General features: G+C 46.4%; 1 protein-coding gene across 2 annotated transcripts in view; it reads left to right on the top strand.

The window, feature by feature from the left end:
• ABCA12 (ATP binding cassette subfamily A member 12) overlaps positions 1–17,016 on the top strand; it is a 104,327-nt gene that overhangs the window by 69,837 nt on the left and 17,474 nt on the right. For both annotated transcript variants that reach the window (XM_032114071.1, XM_032114070.1), the window contains exons 25-40: positions 478–807; positions 1,685–1,754; positions 1,855–1,989; positions 2,670–2,825; positions 3,563–3,740; positions 5,256–5,474; positions 6,118–6,314; positions 6,932–7,092; positions 7,865–8,089; positions 8,885–9,023; positions 10,334–10,586; positions 11,705–11,791; positions 12,598–12,691; positions 14,200–14,327; positions 15,203–15,290; positions 15,748–15,853. In XM_032114071.1, coding sequence (XP_031969962.1) covers positions 478–807; positions 1,685–1,754; positions 1,855–1,989; positions 2,670–2,825; positions 3,563–3,740; positions 5,256–5,474; positions 6,118–6,314; positions 6,932–7,092; positions 7,865–8,089; positions 8,885–9,023; positions 10,334–10,586; positions 11,705–11,791; positions 12,598–12,691; positions 14,200–14,327; positions 15,203–15,290; positions 15,748–15,853 — 2,566 coding nt within the window. The remainder of the gene's footprint in view (positions 1–477; positions 808–1,684; positions 1,755–1,854; positions 1,990–2,669; positions 2,826–3,562; positions 3,741–5,255; positions 5,475–6,117; positions 6,315–6,931; positions 7,093–7,864; positions 8,090–8,884; positions 9,024–10,333; positions 10,587–11,704; positions 11,792–12,597; positions 12,692–14,199; positions 14,328–15,202; positions 15,291–15,747; positions 15,854–17,016) is intronic.

A 17,016-nucleotide genomic window follows, 5' to 3' on the forward strand; every position in this document is an offset into this window, starting at 1 on the left:
GAATTAATCATCAGCTAATATAAATTAATATTTCTTCCTTGTAACCACAGTAATTTAGCTATTATTTGTTATCTTGGGCTTGTGTGAGAAAGGTCTGGTTTCAAAGAAATTTGAGAGCTTTTGAGCTTAAGCCACTGGATCAATTATCATTATTTAAAGAAATAAGCAAAATGCTTTAGAAAAGTTACCAATTTAAGGCCAGAAGCTGCTTTGCAGCTTCTTTGCCCACTGTTGTGGGCTGTGACACTTGATCCTTGCAGGTCCTGTCTGTGCTGTTCTTTTCCAACAGACTGCTTTGCAAACCTTGGGCATTCCTGAAATGGGAGTGTGTGGTTTGTCCCTGGATAGAATGAGCATGGTCTGGTTGCAGGCCCTGTCCAGAAGCTGGAAAAAGAAATCATTCAATAGCAGCAGAAAGAGCTCTTCATTTCTCTCAAATGCCACCTGTGATTGTTTTCCTCCCCTTCCTCTCTGCAGTACATGAAGATGATGGGTGTCAACGCCAGCAGCCATTTCATCGCCTGGTTCATCGAGTGTGCCATCTTCCTGCTGATTACTGTCACCTTCCTCATTGTTGTTCTAAAGGTGGGGGAGATCCTTCCCAAAACAGACACAGCGCTCCTGTTCCTGTACCTGATGGACTACAGCCTGTCCATCATAGCCATGAGCTACTTCATCAGCGTTTTCTTCAACAACACCAACATTGCGGCCTTGGTGGGCAGCCTCGTGTACATCCTCACCTTCTTCCCCTTCATCGTGCTGCTCGTCATCGAGAACCACTTGAGCTTCTCTGTCAAGAGCCTCCTGGTGAGTTCTGTTTCTCCATATTTCCAGGCATTGTGTGGAGGCAGGGACTTCAGTACACTCCAGCTCTTACTGCATCTCCTGTCCTAAATATACGGGCATTTGGCACCTTTCTGAATTCCATCAGTGGATGTTGACAGGCATGGCGGGAGAGTTGGCCAGGGCCTGTTTGAGGGACACCTGGAATTAGCTGTGTCCTGTGACTGAAGGCACTACTTGTGGAATTTTAGTGAGTTCCCACCTGCCAGCTGAATCACAGTAGTTCGAGCTATGTACTTTCCCCTTTGGAATTGCAAAGGAAAATGGGAAAATTCACCCACTGTGAAAAAACAGTCTGTCTCAGTAAGGGTTTTGGTAGCAGGGCTGGGTCTGCTTATTGCTGCCTCAGATCATCCTTTGGCTTCCTGCATCTCAAATTCCTACACATGGGAATAGATGTAAAGCCTTGTTTCTTACCAAGGGGCAGAGTAGGTAGGTGTTAGGTTCCAGAAGCCAGACTTGTTTTCTTTGAGTCACCAAATTCAGGAAATGACATCTATGAATGCAAATGCTAAAATAATTAACCACATGGCTCCATGAGGTAATTCTCAAGCACTGTTGTATTTCAAAAGCCTGAAATAAAGCCCTGTATGAGGGAGGAAGATGCGTCCTGGGTGTGGAAGCAAAAGAAAGTCAAGCTCTAAGGAGACATTTCAGCCTCTCACCAGGTAGCATTTCCCATCACAGGCCTGGTCCAGTGCTCCTTGACTGCTGGGAAAAAAACCAAACCAGACACTTATTTTTCTGGCTATTGGAATAAGCCAGTGATTGGTTGACTGACCCGACTTCTCTTTGAGACTAATTCATATGTTCCTTGTTTTCAATTTTGTTTATTCCCCAGAGTCTGTTGTCTCCAACTGCCTTCAGTTATGCAAGTCAGTACATTGCTCGCTACGAGGCACAGGGCATAGGTGAGTTTATTGCAGACAAAGCCAGGCTTTGAGCTCTCCTGGGGTGACATTTCACTGGCTGAGATGGATTCTGATTGTATTTCTCAATTCCTCTCTTCAGGTCTGCAGTGGGACAACATGTACAAGTCCCCAATGATTGGAGACAACACTTCCTTTGGCTGGATGTGCTGGCTCATTCTGATAGACTCCTTCATTTACTTCATCCTGGGGTGGTACATAAGGAATGTTTTCCCAGGTAAGGATGCAAAGCATTGAGAGTGGTGTTGTAGCATCTTTTTTGGGGAACAGTGAACACAGAGCTGGCTGATTCAGTGGCTCAGGCAGTGAGACAGTGCACACACTCTGTCCCAGACCAAAGGGAGCATGACTTTGTGGGTGTCTGAGCCTATTAATGGCACTGAGAGAGAGCAGTGCAAGGGAGAATGAGGGTTCCTCAGCCTATCACAAGGGTAGGTAGATCTCCTGAAGAAGCTGAAGCCAAGGACACAGGAGGGTGTGATTGCAGTCTGGTGGGCGAGTGAGAGCGGAGCATGTTAGCCTGCATTTGTCAGCTGAGTGATTTCGAGCTGTGTTACTTACATCATTTGGTTTCAAAAAGTAATTCCTGCCTTGGGCAAGAGCCAGTACATTTGTCTTTTGCTTTTCTTCCCCACCTAATGAAGCAGTCCACGGGCATACAGAAATCTACCCAGTGGAAAATGTAAAGTTCTTCTGCCCTCCAGCTATGGAGTTACTCGGAATAACAAACTAGTGAGTGCTTCCTATTGTGCCGATCAGAAAACTCCCTACCAAGTCCTGGTAGTACATAAGCATATCAAGAGATCTCTGCAAAGTTAATTTTTGCTATTCTGAGTGCACCCCAGCAGTGACACTTCCTGAGGAACAGATACCTGAACGAGACTCCTGTTCCTGCAGGTAGATACGGCATGGCTGCTCCCTGGTACTTCCCACTGCTTCCATCTTACTGGATCGAATACAACAGCTACCTGCCCTTCTGGGATGAGAAACAGAGAGGCCTGCTCTTCTCCAAGCTGATGTTAAGGAAAGAAGTCACCCTCCCCAATAAGATATGTATGTGGATACTAGATGGGGTAGCAATAATAACTTATATTTTGGGTAAACAAAGCCAAATTTGTAAAGGGGCACCATATACAGAAAACACCATTGATCCTTACTTTGAAGCACAGGAAAAATGGAAAACTGGTATTCACATGAATGGAGATTTGGCTCTTTAAATTATATTTATTCTTCCTATTTGTTGTGGAGAGTCAGTACTGATTTTCGCATGCATATTCGTGTGTGTTGTAGTTGGGCAGCTACCTTCCATGCCTGTCTCTCTGTGTAGAAATACTTTTGTTTGGGCAAGCAGATACAGGTTTCCACTTGGCAAAGGGTACGTGTGCTTCTTTGCTTATCTCTTTAAATGTTTAGCCAGTAAAATATTGAGATCACACACAAAAGCTTGCTGGTTCCACCTAACTGAAAATAACTCAGTAGTTTTGCTGCACGTCCTCTAATTTTCTGTGCTTGTTTAGTATAAATAAAGGTAGGTGCTCTGAAACACCTAAATATGAGACCTTTTCAGAAGTGATTGATGCCTGTTGTCAGGAGTTATTAGAAGCTGCAGAAGTAAAAAGGAGAAATCCCAGAGAGCTCAAAATGATACAGATCCGGTGACATGTTCTCAACATTCCTAGCTGAAAGGCACCTGCCTTTGCTGCATTTTGGTTTTCTCTGGGATGAGAAAAGTAGCACAACACCTGCTGCACTGCAGGAACTGTCCCTGACCCTTCTCTTTGGTGTCAAAGGTGCCCCCCACCCTCACGTGGAACCAGAGCCTACTGACCTCACCTTGGGAGTCTCCCTCCACGGCATAACAAAGGTTTATGGATCCAAAGCTGCAGTGGACAACCTCAGCCTCAACTTTTATGAAGGGAATATCACTTCCCTGCTGGGACACAATGGAGCTGGGAAAACTACAACCATGTGTGTATCCTTTAAAGCAGCTCTTTTTTATTGTGTGGGGTGTGATTGGGTGAGCAAGAGGGCAAGTGGGGCTGTGCAGCAGTGGGAGACTGAGGAAGGTGCTTCACTAGGCCAAATCCCTCATGTAAGTTTCATCTTGTTCAGGGGTGACTTCGGGAATTCTTTCATCTGTTAGAATTCTTTAGGCTCTAGAAAGTCCTTTTCTCCTTAGGAACATGCTTTTTAATCTGGTGAGATACCTGGGATACACAGCACAGCAACTGTTCAGGTGTTTTGTTCCATGGCCTGGGGTTAGGATGTTCTGGAAGCTGTGGGGAGCTCGTGCACACACCAAAGCTGAAGTGATACTCGCAAGAAAACTTAATAAAGATAGACTTCAGCTGTACAGACTCATGTGTTGGCTGGGCTGGAGTGGCAGGGGATTAATGCATTGGCCTTTCAGCCTTGCTGTTTATAAATTATTATTTGACTTGTTAGATAACAGCACTAACACAGACCTGTAGAACTTGATTTCTCCACTGATATATATGTGCATATCTCTGAGAGCAACATTAAGCTGATAAATAGAAGCCTCAGAAGAGCCAAAACCAGTAAGACAGATGTGTGCTTCACCTCAGCTTATTATCAATTCACCTCATATTCTGTTTGCAAAGTGTAGCAAAGGTGATATGCAGAAAAGTATAAAACCTTCTTGAAACTTAACACAGGCTTCAAATCCTGAGTAAGGTCACAAGTTACTGCTTTTTAATGATGGTTAAAAGTCCCAGGAGAGAGAAAAACTCGGTGAAGGTGGAGGGCGGTCTGAGATGCATCTTTTCCCTTGAGTCCCTGCAGAACAGCACCAAAAATGAGCTGTAATGTGCAAGTCATTATTCTGAGCAGAGGGAGTTTGACTCAGCTCTTGCTTGGTGGGTGATTATTTCCTTGAACTAGATGAAAGTGCTGCCCACTGTGAGGTGTCTCATCCAGAAGTCCTCTCCCATTTCTCATGAATAATGGCAGTGAAACCAGGTTTCCATGCTCTGCTGTGGTTAGTCAGATGAAGAGGTGGTTTTCAGTCTCAGCTGTGGTTACAATATGAGGCTGTCTGGGTGCTGCAGGCAAACCTCAAAGAATAAAGAGTAACTGCAGTATACGAATTCCCAGTAATTAAGCTGGAAGTCAAGGGCATTCCTGAGTATTGACGTGTGGGATATGCAGTGGTCTGACCTAGGGAGAGGGAGGCTGAAGAAGATAAAAGTACAGGTGAGGAGTAGCCAGGGTGAGCTTGGAGCTTGCTCTTGCAATCCCACAGAGAGGGGTACAAGGATGTCCATGGATGTTAATTGGCCTCTGCTCTGCCAGAGCACGGCTGGGCAGCAGGACACACAGTGGCCAGTGGTGTCTGGCTGGAAGGAGTGGGAGGGTGACACAAGGAAACCTTGGAAGTGGTGACAGCTACAGGGCCACATGAAAAAAACTACCCATGGCTTTCTCCTTTTTCTAACTTCCCCTTTGTGTTTATTTTTCCTTCAGATCCATTTTGACTGGGTTGTTCCCTACATCGTCAGGCACGATCTTTGTGTATGGCAAAGACATCAGGACTGACCAGGAGGTGATCAGGAAGAACATGGGGGTGTGCATGCAGCACAACGTGCTCTTCAACTACCTCACCACCAAGGAGCACCTGCTGCTCTATGGCTACATCAAAGTCCCTCACTGCAGCAAACACGAGCTCTACGAAGAAGTGAAGAGGTATAAAAACAGCAGCATGGGAGAAGGGAGAGAGGGCTGTCAAAATTGTTGTCTGGTGGTGCCAGTGCCCCTGCAAAGCTCAAAATCATGGATTGGAGGACTTATTGCAGCTCCAGCTTAGGGTTCAAATGGTGCCTTGCTCTGACTAGAGGAATATATTGATACCTATGGCTGTAAGAAAACAATATCTCTTCTCCAGGGGGTTTACAAGCTGCTGTGGCAATTATTTGGAGATGAATTTATAGGCCTAAGGGTCTACTCCTTGCTGCTTTACAGTTTTCCCCAGAAAGAGATTTAATCAACCAGTCAGAAAGATGATGTTGGCTTTATTGGTTTTGCAGAAAAATGAAGCAGCCAGAACATCCCAGGGAGTTTGGCTCTTGGTGTCTCAGTTGATGAGGTTGAGCCTTTAACCTTGACTTGTCAGATGAAAGCTTTGGAAACATCCTCAAAAATGTTTTAAATTAAAATCCCGACGACTGAGCTGCAGGGTGACTCTACAGTGTGACCACTCAGCAGAGCAGTCCATACTTGAGCAGTTTTTCATTTGCAGTTACAGTTTTTCTGGGTATTTTCAGATTCCCTGCTTGGAAAAGATGCCTGAAGGACAACTTTTGGGAGTTGTTTTCCCTCTGTTTTCCAGGACTTTGAAGGAGACTGGGCTGTACAGCCATCGTCACAAGCTGGCTGGCACCCTCTCCGGTGGGATGAAGAGGAAGTTGTCCATAGCTATTGCTCTCCTGGGGGGATCCAGGGTGGTGATTCTGGATGAACCAACCACGGGGGTGGATCCGTGCTCCCGGAGGAGTATTTGGGAAATTATCTCCAAGAATAAGAAAGGTACTGTGATGAGAGGAGATGTTGCCCAGAGGCAAAGGTTAATTCGTGTCACTTTTGCAAAGATGGTACCAGTGGCTTTGAACTGTGGGTTTCGGAGGCCACAGAGAAAAAATTGTGGGAGCCTGGGATTTTGCAGGTCCAGAGGGTGCATCCTGGTTGGTTCCTGTAAATTCACAGTGCCATTTGAAAAATAACTTTACCATAGTACACAGCTGTTTACAATATTGTAAAATTCATCTCTCTTGTTGCCTTTCATCCAATTTCACTAATAATTACCAAAAAATGCAGTCGATTTTCACCTGATACTCTGTGTCCTCTCATTCAGCAAGGCTTTCACCTGTCTCACTGTTGAGATAAGGACAGATCTGACCAGAATGTGATAAAGAAAATTGTCATAAACATTCATTGTGTTGGTTTAACGATGTGGACTTACTTGCCATGGACTGACCCAGAACAAGGGGAAGCTCTGGAACCCCTGCAATTGTATTGATGATATCATTGTGTGGGGAAATAGAGGAAGAAGTTTTTGAGAAAGGAAAGAAAAGAACCCAAATCCTTCTAAAATCCAGTTTTGCCATAAAATCACGTGTTCATTCTGTGGTGACTGTGTTTTCCAGGCAGAACCATCATTCTCTCCACACATCACCTGGACGAAGCAGAAGTTCTGAGCGACCGGATCGCCTTCCTAGAGCATGGAGGGCTCAAGTGTTGTGGCTCACCCTTCTACCTCAAGGAAACCTTTGGGGATGGCTACCACCTGACACTCACAAAAAAGAAGGTTTGTGTCTGAGCTGGTCCTAGAGCTCCTGGCAGCTCTGTCTCCGAGGGAGTCATCAAGGCTGGTTGAGGGATGTATTGGCAGGAGCTGAGTGACCTCCATGGCCTTCTGAAAACAGGAATGTCAGTGCTCTGCTTTGTGGAAAAAGAACAGGGTTTCCTTGAAGGGTTAAGGCAAGGCTGGATGCAGAGTGTGAACTCTGGAGTTCAGAGGAATAAAGCAGATGGAAGGAGCTCATCCATGGTGTCTGGCCTGAGGCGAAGTGTTCTGCTTGCAAGGAGTGGGGAACTCTGCCCTTGATAGCATTTATTGCAGTGCTGTTGGTAGTCCCAGCACACAGATCCCATGAGAGATCAGCCTCTCTTCCAGAGTACTGGCACTGGAGACAGAGAAAATGAAAAAAGACCCATGAGCAAGCTCCGTTTTTTTATGGGAAAAAGAGTGAGTTTGTGCTGGCAGCCAAGTTCATCTCTCTGGTGGACAGGCTTTTTCTCTGTTGTACTACAAACTTCAAGCTAGGGCAAAGTGGTTGATTCAGCCCAACCTGGTGAGGTTTTGGATGGACCAAGACGGGACAGTGTCACATGTCCCTTTTTCAAGGGTCAGAAACACAGTTTCACCTGCTTTTGATGTCTACACTGACATGTTGGATAGCTGGACTGAGATCACTTATCATTTATACTCTGGGACAGGATTTGGGCTACGTCCTGCAGAAGGAAGGTTGACCTCACAACCTTTTCAGTGACCACAGAGTGTTTTGTTCCTTTTTCAGAACATGATAGAGGAATGTGACACCACAGCAGTGACTTCCTTGATCCAGTCCTATCTCCCAGAGGCTTATCTCAAGGAGGATATTGGTGGAGAGCTCGTGTATGTCCTTCCCCCCTTCAAGTCGACAGTGTCTGGGGCCTACCAGGCCCTTCTCAGAGCCCTGGACACCAGCCTGAATGATCTCCACCTGGGTTGCTACGGGATTTCCAACACAACTGTGGAAGAGGTATGAGCTCAGGAGCTGCTGGATTTACTGAAAAGTCACAGAGATTATTTTCACAGCACTGTGTGGCTCTGCTCTCTGGGCATGTTAGGAATTACGTGAGGGTTTCAGGCAGGGAAGAAGGGCTTACACTTAGGTACACACAAATGTGTAGATGTATCCAGAAATCTGTACATATACTAATGCACAGTCTCACCTTGCTGACAGCCTTTTGATGTTTTACCCAGAAAATGAGGCACTGGAGACAGACTAAGGAGAGAATAACACAGGCACCTTTCTGCCCAAGGGAAATCTCTGGTCAAATAAACACATTTAATTGCATCAGAAGCAAAAAGTAAATGATGAGCAGTGATGACGCTTGTCTTGCAGAAAGGAGGGAGGGAGATTGTTACCTTCCTGCTCAGAATTTCTTGCTTTCTTTTAAGGTGCTTTCCTAAGGCAGCAAGAATAAGTTGTACATCGTGTCCCACGTGCAGCTTGGGTGCCATGGCTGCACACTCCCAGCAATGGAGGCAGTGGGATTGTCAGGAGCTAGAGGGTGAATATCCCAAGGAAACAGGTTTGAGTTTCCACTGCTGCAGCAGAACAGAGACAGGAGGTGACAGGGAGCTGGGCAACAATTTTATACTGAAAAAAAAGTGAATTTCTCTCACGGAGCACAAAGGGAATAGAAAGAGGATTATAGTGCATAAGTTCTGCACCAACTACAGCTACAAAGCAGGAGAGTGGATTCTGGTAATTGTTTTGGTAAATGGAGTCATTTGGACAAATTTTCCCCCATATTTTCTTGCTCCATAGGTGTTCCTCAATCTGACAAAAGAGCTAGTGAAGGACCAGCAAGAAGATGCTGCACTGCCCCATCAGCTGCCTGGAGTCAGTGGTCACACTGGTGGTGACGAAATGTCTCTGAGCACAGACACCTTCACAGAAAGAGATGGTACTCAATCACCTACAGGGTTTATTCCAGATTTACTGCAGATGCAAATGCTGACAGATGGACTGATTTGAGTTCCCCGTCTTCTTTCTTTGTTGAAAACCACATTTCACCCAGCCAGGAATCACAAACCCTATAAATCACTGGAAATCATCGGTCCTTTAGAGCCCCTGGTTTGGAATAGTCTGAATCACAGGATAAATTGCTAAAGGGATTTTGTTTGCATCTGCCTTCCTTTAAATTGATCCAGGTTTTAATCTAATCAAATACAGCGTGTGGGTGAAAAGAGTAAATGTGTACTCTGAAAGTAATTGCTGTAATAGATGCAGAGGATTATTTCTCCATAACTACTAGAATTGGAAAGAAACTTTCCAATCCCTTAGTCTGTTGGAAAAGCAGCACAGCTCTGAGCTGGGTCCTCCTTGCTGCTTTTTGCTGTGCCCCAGACATTGCAGTTTGGCAAAGGAGCCCAAGCGACCAGATGGTGGGGTAAATTCTCATTCAGAAGAGAACCAAGCTACACCACTATCCCTGAGGGTCAGAGACCTGCCAAAGGTGGCCCAACCCAGAAATGAGAAGTGCCTGGCTGTAATGCTTTCTTGGGTTAGAAACATTGCTTTGTACTTGCAAACATACTGTTTATAGTTAGGGAGGCATCTCAGGGACAACAGAGAGGTGGTTTTGTACTTCTCAAAGCTGACCTGCACTGTAAATGTTACTGTAAACAGTCACTCATGTAGAGAAGTGTTTTATTTCATCCTTAAAAAAAGGCTGAAAAGGATTTGCTTCATGGTGTATTATATGGGTTAATATTTCATAAAGAAGCATAGGTGGCACAGGATTTGGCTCTGCTTTTAGTATACCACAAAACCTGTCCATGCAAGAGGTCCAGTGGCTTCTGCTTGTTTCCTTATTTTTTTATTTATTTGTCTGAGGACCTGCTTTTTAAATTATGAAAGATTTCAGCTTGCAAATCTAAAAGAAAAATATGTTTCCTCTGTAGGCTGCAGCTGGGTAGGTAGGATGTAGATAACTTACTTCATCTGGAAGCCTGTGTTCCTCTTGCAAGGTCTCACACTGAAAGTCCCTACACATACACATTTGAAATTTAACAGAAGAAACTGGCGTTACATGAGCCGATGGCTGGAGTCCTGTCCCACGCCTCATCCTGTGTTTGTTCCACCTTAGTAGTCTTGATTTGCCATCTATAAAGGTGTGCAGGAAGTGAAATAACCTCCCAGAGTGCTCTAACCATGGCTTGCCTTCATGGCACAAATGCTGAGCCATGACCAAATGCCGTCCTTTGTGCCCAGACCAGCTCCTGATCAGGTCCAAGAGCCTGCGGGGTTTGCCGCTGCTGCTGAAGAAAACCTCAGCCCTGTTCATCAAGAGGTCCCACCACACCCGCCGGGACGTCCGCGGCTTCATCGCCCAGGTCATCCTCCCTGTGCTCTTCGTGATGGCTGCCATGGGCCTGGGGACACTGAGGACCAAGGAGACCGAGTACCCCGAGCTGCTGCTGTCCCCCTCGCTGTACGGCACAGCCGACCAGGCAGATTTCTTTGGGTGAGAGCTGCTCCTTGGGACCCTGACTCCCCTTGGTACAGAACGAGCCCATTCAGGATCATTTCTGAGCACAGCCAGTGTCCTACACATAGGACACGTAGTTATGTTGTGCAGACAACACAGAGAAACCCTGTTCCTAAGGGATCTCTGAGGAGATGGCTTGGCTCAGACCACAAAGCCTCAGAAAAACAACGTCTCAGTTAGATTTAACTATGAAGTGTGTGAGGAATACTCTTGGTGTTTCCCATTGGAGCCCTCCAGCCCTGTAACAGCCATAGGGATTTTCTTAATGTATACATATATACTCCTCCCCCAGTGTGAAATGAGGTAGCCACGTGTGTTACCTCCAACATTACAACTCTGAGATCAAATTCTGTCCATCTTGTGAGCATTGCCCAGCTCTCTGTCAGTGCAGGATGTGCTTTCCTGGCCAGACCCTGCTGGTCCACACAGGCAATTGGGGCTTTTCCAGTGTGATTAGGGTGTCTGAATTATTTCATTCTCCTTAAAAATCCTGTTACCAAAAGGATTATGATTTGTATCACTCGGTTTTCATGTTGTGAACCTCTTTCTTTCTCCAGTGATTCTCAGCTCTAAAGCCATCTGCTCTAGGTGTTCTTCCCAGGATTCCTGATGCCTTTCCGTTTCAGTCCTGCTAGATGAGGGAATGAGCCAGAGCTGCATGTCCAAGTCCTCTGTTCCTAATGTTCCCTGCTTCTCCTGGTAGATCGTTGCTGGAGAGCTGGGGCAGAACCAAGGACAATCTTTCTCAATGGTCAAGACCAAGTGGATGTCACAGATGAGAGAGTTGATTGAGACAGGGCTGCAAGCAGTGCCTGAAAATCGCAGTAGATTTGTTTTCCTCAGAAAGAGAATCTTGACTGTCCAAAAGTATCTAAAGGCAGCAAGTCCCTGGAGTAGCTGAGGTTACGAGGACTCCTTTTAAACCTGTGGGACTGTCCTCATGTACTGCGTGTCCTTCGGTGCTGCTTCCACAAATACTCAATTATTTAACATCTTAAATCCTGTTTGATTCAAACACAGTTTTCCTCCTCACAGTGGTAGTGGAAGTTCTTTGAACCGTTTCCTGTTTTCTGTTTTTCTTTGTTCATTCTTAGGAATTTTAATGAAAGCACAGCTGCTTTAGTTGCTTCGATGCTGGCTTTCCCTGGGACGGATAACACGTGCATGAACGAAAGCAATTCGTAAGTAGTTCTTGGGGCTTTTTCCACTTAAGCTCCAAACCTGCAGGAGAACTGGCATGACACTATTAGCCATTAGACCTTAATAACCATCTTTGATCATCTGCAGAATTCTCATGCATTGGACTCCTGCATTATTAGCAGTGATAAGGAAGCAGCTTTGGTGGTGGCAGGATGCCAGGATGAAAACAAGCAATTCTCCTCTCTGGGAAGTGGTCCTTGCCACCCCAATAATTCCAATTATAACGTGAGCCCTCACAGCAAGTTCTCAGCACAGCCTTTATTAGCTCTATCTAAAAGCTGTGCCATGAGGGCTGGTTTGTTTTGGGCTTTGCAGATAAATTCTCAGGGAATTGGTGGTAAAATCCTGGGCAGACTTGAATGCTCGTGCAGGCAAATATTTACCCTGAGTGTTTGCAGTGACTGCCCAGGCAATACAGCCCATCACAGGAGTGCCCAGGGATTGCCACAACAATAGCCCTTATTTCTGGGCTGGTTTCAGATGCTTTTGGCCTATGAGTGCCAATTCCTCGCACTGTCTACTGGAGGAATGAAGTGGTGCCTGGATTCCATCTGATCAGCTGAGTGAATCCAGGCACAGGGAGCAGCAGGGAGGGCTCTGTGCCAGAGGGCATGGGAGGCAGTAGGAGGCTGGGGATTCCCTGAAGCACCCAGAGCTGACAAGAAGGTCTGCTTTCCTGCTGAAGCTGCTCAACTGCCAGCCTTGCTGTCATTAAACATGACAGCAATTAGCTTCGCTTGCACACCTGAGCACAGAGAGCCTCAGAGGAAAATGTGTTCCTTTTCAGGCAGTGTTTAACAGAGGACATGCTTGGCCAGTGGATTACCAGTGGAAACCAGAGAACCAAGTATTCTGCCTGCAACTGCACAGATGGCATCCAGGTAACTTGGATAAACCCAAAAGTGAGCAGGCTTGGGGGATAACTGAGGGCCTTGTTTGTTGGGAGTGGTTTTATGGGCTGGCATGATGCTAACTCAGTGTTCCAAGTCCTCCTATCTCTTTTTGGCCTTGTTGAATTTGTGCACTGGATAACCACTCTCTGCACCAGTTTGGGGATACGAAAGGAAACAGCATCCTCAGAAGATTCACACTCTAATATCCCTGCCTTGCTCCCCATGGTAGGAATAGGTTTAATGGTGGTTTTGAGGGTTGTATGATTGTCCCTTTTGGCAGAGGTGAGCATGTGTTCAAGAGGAAGATTTCATTTTATATAAGCACTGTCACTATATAAAAGCACGGCTATTTTTGCTGCTTGCACTTCAGAATTCGACTTTATGCAAAGTCTAGAACTGCTCCTTGTTCTAAATATTAATGATTAACAATATTAATTATTTGCATTACAGTGGTACCTACAGACCCAGATGTGGGCACTGCTTAGTGTCTTTGCATGCACACAGGGAAAAGGCAGATTCTGCCCCAAGGGTGTTAGAGTTTTACTGTTCAGTTTGGGGTTGAGCTCTCCTCCCTCCAGTGCTGTTCACCTGTCCTCCGCTTTTTTCCATAGCAAATAGACTCATGGCATAATGTGATGCCATTTTAACATAACAGATGTACTTAGTTGAATGTTTCTAGTCATTCTTTAACATGCAGCTATTTTGTGCAGTTTTCTGGACATACACTTAATTTCACATCATTGAAAGCATTGGCATAATTTCTCTAGTAAGTTGGGATAATGTTCAAAGCTGATTCTCACCTCTAGCAGGCACAGGCAGGTGTTCCTCAGCATGGAAGAAGCTATTTTGTGTATTCAGATGAACAGATCCACAGTGGGGGAGTCCAGGGCTTTTGTTATGGATGAGCTGAAGGAAGCAGCCAACATGCTGTGTGGGAGGACACTTCAACCTCATGGAACAGTGATGTGACTTTGGCCCTCAGCATGTTAAATTATATATTCAGGACTGATTCAAAGTTTCTCTGAAGCCCAGGAAAACATTTCCAGTGACTGACAGTAAAGCAGAAATGTAAGAGTGTAGCTGCTGTGAAATGGAAGATGAGAGTTTGAGGCCACCACAGAGTTTTCTGCTCTGTGAGTTGTTTTGCCCTCTGCAGTTGTCAGTGCAGTCACTCTGCTAAGTAGGATCAGCCTTAATTCAGCCAAAATCTTCCTCTGTAGCATGAAGCACGTTTCAAGGTCCCACTGATGCCAGTAGAGCCGAAGGGTGGGTTTAAGCAGAGGTTGTTTTTAAGCACCTCCCAGGATGTGTTGGGGACAGTGTGCAGGGACGTGTGCTGTGGTGTCCCTGCACCCTGGCTTGGGAAGGAGCAGCCTCCGCAGGAATGAAGCTCAGGACCAGAATGCTGTCATTGCCTGCTCTCAATCTTGTCCTGATGTGGTAGTTTCTAGTTAAAACACAAACACTAAAGTTTTTCTTCGTTTGTCTCCCCTCAGACATGTCCACAGACAAACTATACACCCCCTCACAGAATGACCTTCTCCACAAGGACACTTTACAACCTGACAGGGCACAATGTGGAGACTTACATCCTGGCAACCACCAAAGACTTCCTGCAGAAACGGTACGGCACAAACTCGCCTCCCTCTCCTCTGAATGGCACTGGGAGCAGGACATCCTACACCTGTCACATCCCCTCTGCCTGAAGAGGTGGCAGTGCCATAGGGGTTTAGGACCTGGTGAAAGGAGCTGAAGTGTCCTGCAATCATGGATAAAAGATAAAGGCTCGTGCAAGTGCTCTGCTTGATCATAGCAGAGATAGCCTGGGGATAATGTGTCAATCATCTGGCATGTTGGGGCTGGATCTGTAGACAAGCCTTTGTCTGACTCAGAAGTCTTGAAAAAGAGGAAAATCTGACACAGCCTGTCATGAAGTAAACCCTGGGGAGAGATTTTCCTCCAGGTTTGATTCTCTGAGGAGTCTCAGCGTGTGCTTCACTTGAAGGAGCGCATCCATTCCAGTGAGAGCAGAGTCTGAGCATTTTCTTGTGCCACGGGGCTCTCAGAGCTGTTGGTGGGTCTGGGCTCTGCCAGGCAGCTGCACAGCAAGGCTTGGGGCAGAGGTAGCCTGCCCCTAAGGCTGGCAGGAAATGTGTTCATCTGCCACTGATGAACTGAACTGCTCATCTCCTGGGTCAGAAGCAGCATCTCACCCCTGAGTGGCAGGCACACAGCTCAGGAGTCCACACGGCTCCAGGATCTTGCTCAAAAGGAGGTTTTCAGCACAGTTTTGTGACAGTGTTGTCAAGCTTCTGTTTCTCTTTTTTCCCCCCAAACAGCCACCTGCAGCAGTGGTGGCTTGGCCCCACACTGGGATAAGCTCTCTGAAGTCAGGCTGGAATTGCCTGGTGTGGCAGTGGCACATTGACGTGGCCCATCCAAGGGAATCAGAGCTTTGGGATGAGGGTAGCAATGCATTTCCCTCTGGTTTTCACTCAGGTATGGTGGCTGGAGCTTCGGGCTGCCTTTGACAGCAGATCTGCAGTTTGACATCAGGCCAGTGCCCCCCAACAGAACACTGACTAAGGTAACCAACCTCCACCTGCTCATCCTGGCATGGGAAGTGTGGGACTCGGGAGTAGCCATGTTGAGTTCATGGATATTCCAGAAAAGAAAGCAAAACCCCCTGAAATCTGCAGCTTGGCATGACAGAGATGGCTTGCAGTTCATTTCCATTTCTCTCTCCATTCTTCTTTATTGGTCTCACTTCTCTTGCTAGCAGGAGGCAATTTTTCTGCTGTCATAATTTTATTATACAGAGGTGAAAAGATCAATTAGTAGCACCTTTATCTCATGAGGGAATGTATGTACCATAATGAGGGCTGGCTGGTGCATTCTGATATGCCCGTTTCTCTGGTTCTGCTCTGTGAAAATGTTGTAAAGCACCAGAGCTGAAATCTGAGGTAGTTTGCACAAGTGAAGCAGGACAAACCAACACGTCAGTAACAACTCCCAAATTGTTTCAATTTCTCAATTGTGTGCAGGTGTGGTACAATCCTGAGGGTTATCACAGCCTCCCAGCCTATCTCAACAGCTTGAACAACTTCATTCTTCGAGCCAACTTGCCAAAAAATGAGACTTCCAGATATGGTAAGTGTCCCTTTACATAAGCAGATAACTTCGCCCCTTTGGAGGGATATCCTGGTTCTGCTGAAATCAATGACAACACTTATCTTGACTTCAATGAGGCCATTTCTTTATTCACTGTTCTGCAATTCCTTTCAAAACAGAATTGAAAAGCACGAATAAATCACCAAGTTCATTAGTCTTAGTCAGAGGCTCAGGGGAGCTGGACAGAGAGGACCCCAGCTCCTACATAAAACGCTTCATCCAGGAAATGCCAGCAGTTGGTGTTTGATTTATTGCCTCTCATGTGGCACAGGAAGAGCTGTCTCTTGATAGGTGCCCATTAGTTATGCAGGGAAGAGCTCCTCTAGGTCATCTCCGGGAGTGGGTTAGATTAGGAAATTTTAATGTCACCCTTCTGCTGAGAGCAGCCTGGGGTGTGTGGGCATGAGTGTGTCTGGGTTTGAGTGAGAGCGGGGAGAGCGAGATTAATAAGAAACACAATTTTCAGCTGTATTTTCCCTCTGACACATGACATACACAGATCCAAGGAGTGCTGATGGTCCATTTGGGGTCCTCATAGCTTCTCCTTGATAACGCAGTGACCCAAATTCCTGCTGGTAAACCAGGGCACCCTGCCTTTCCCTTGGCAGTTTAGCCTCTTTCGAAGTGCAGTGTGGGCACAAACCTGTCTGTATGTGTGTCTGTCTCCAGAGAGGGCCAGGGTGCGGAGAGAGATTGATACTAAGAAATCTTATACAGGAATTTTTGGGCTGTGCTCTGCCAAGAGCAGCAATTGTGTGCAGAAACGCCCTCCTGATTGACTTCCTTGGACAAGCGGTGCCCTTCCAGCCATGTCCTGGTCAGGCCTATCCCTGCTCACCTCAGAGGGCTGCTGCTCCTGGTGACACAGGGACAGGTGGCAGTGTCTCTTGGCTCATAGGACATGTCTGAATTGAGCTGTAATGGAACCAGGCATGTGACCTGAAGCTTTGAGTGTGACACCCTGAATTCAAGCAGCAGCAGATGCTGATCACAAGTGGCCCCGGTGTGTCTCTTCCTGCCTCACACCACTGCATCAAGACTCCCCTCCCAGCCAGCTCAGCTCACAGAGAGTCACACCAGAGCCTTGTCCTGGCCACCCCCTCAAACAGGCCCTGGCTGTCCCCTCTGGGGTTTGCAGTGTG

The sequence above is a fragment of the Corvus moneduloides genome, chromosome 7, assembly GCF_009650955.1.
Source record: "Corvus moneduloides isolate bCorMon1 chromosome 7, bCorMon1.pri, whole genome shotgun sequence".
Taxonomy (NCBI): domain Eukaryota; kingdom Metazoa; phylum Chordata; class Aves; order Passeriformes; family Corvidae; genus Corvus; species Corvus moneduloides.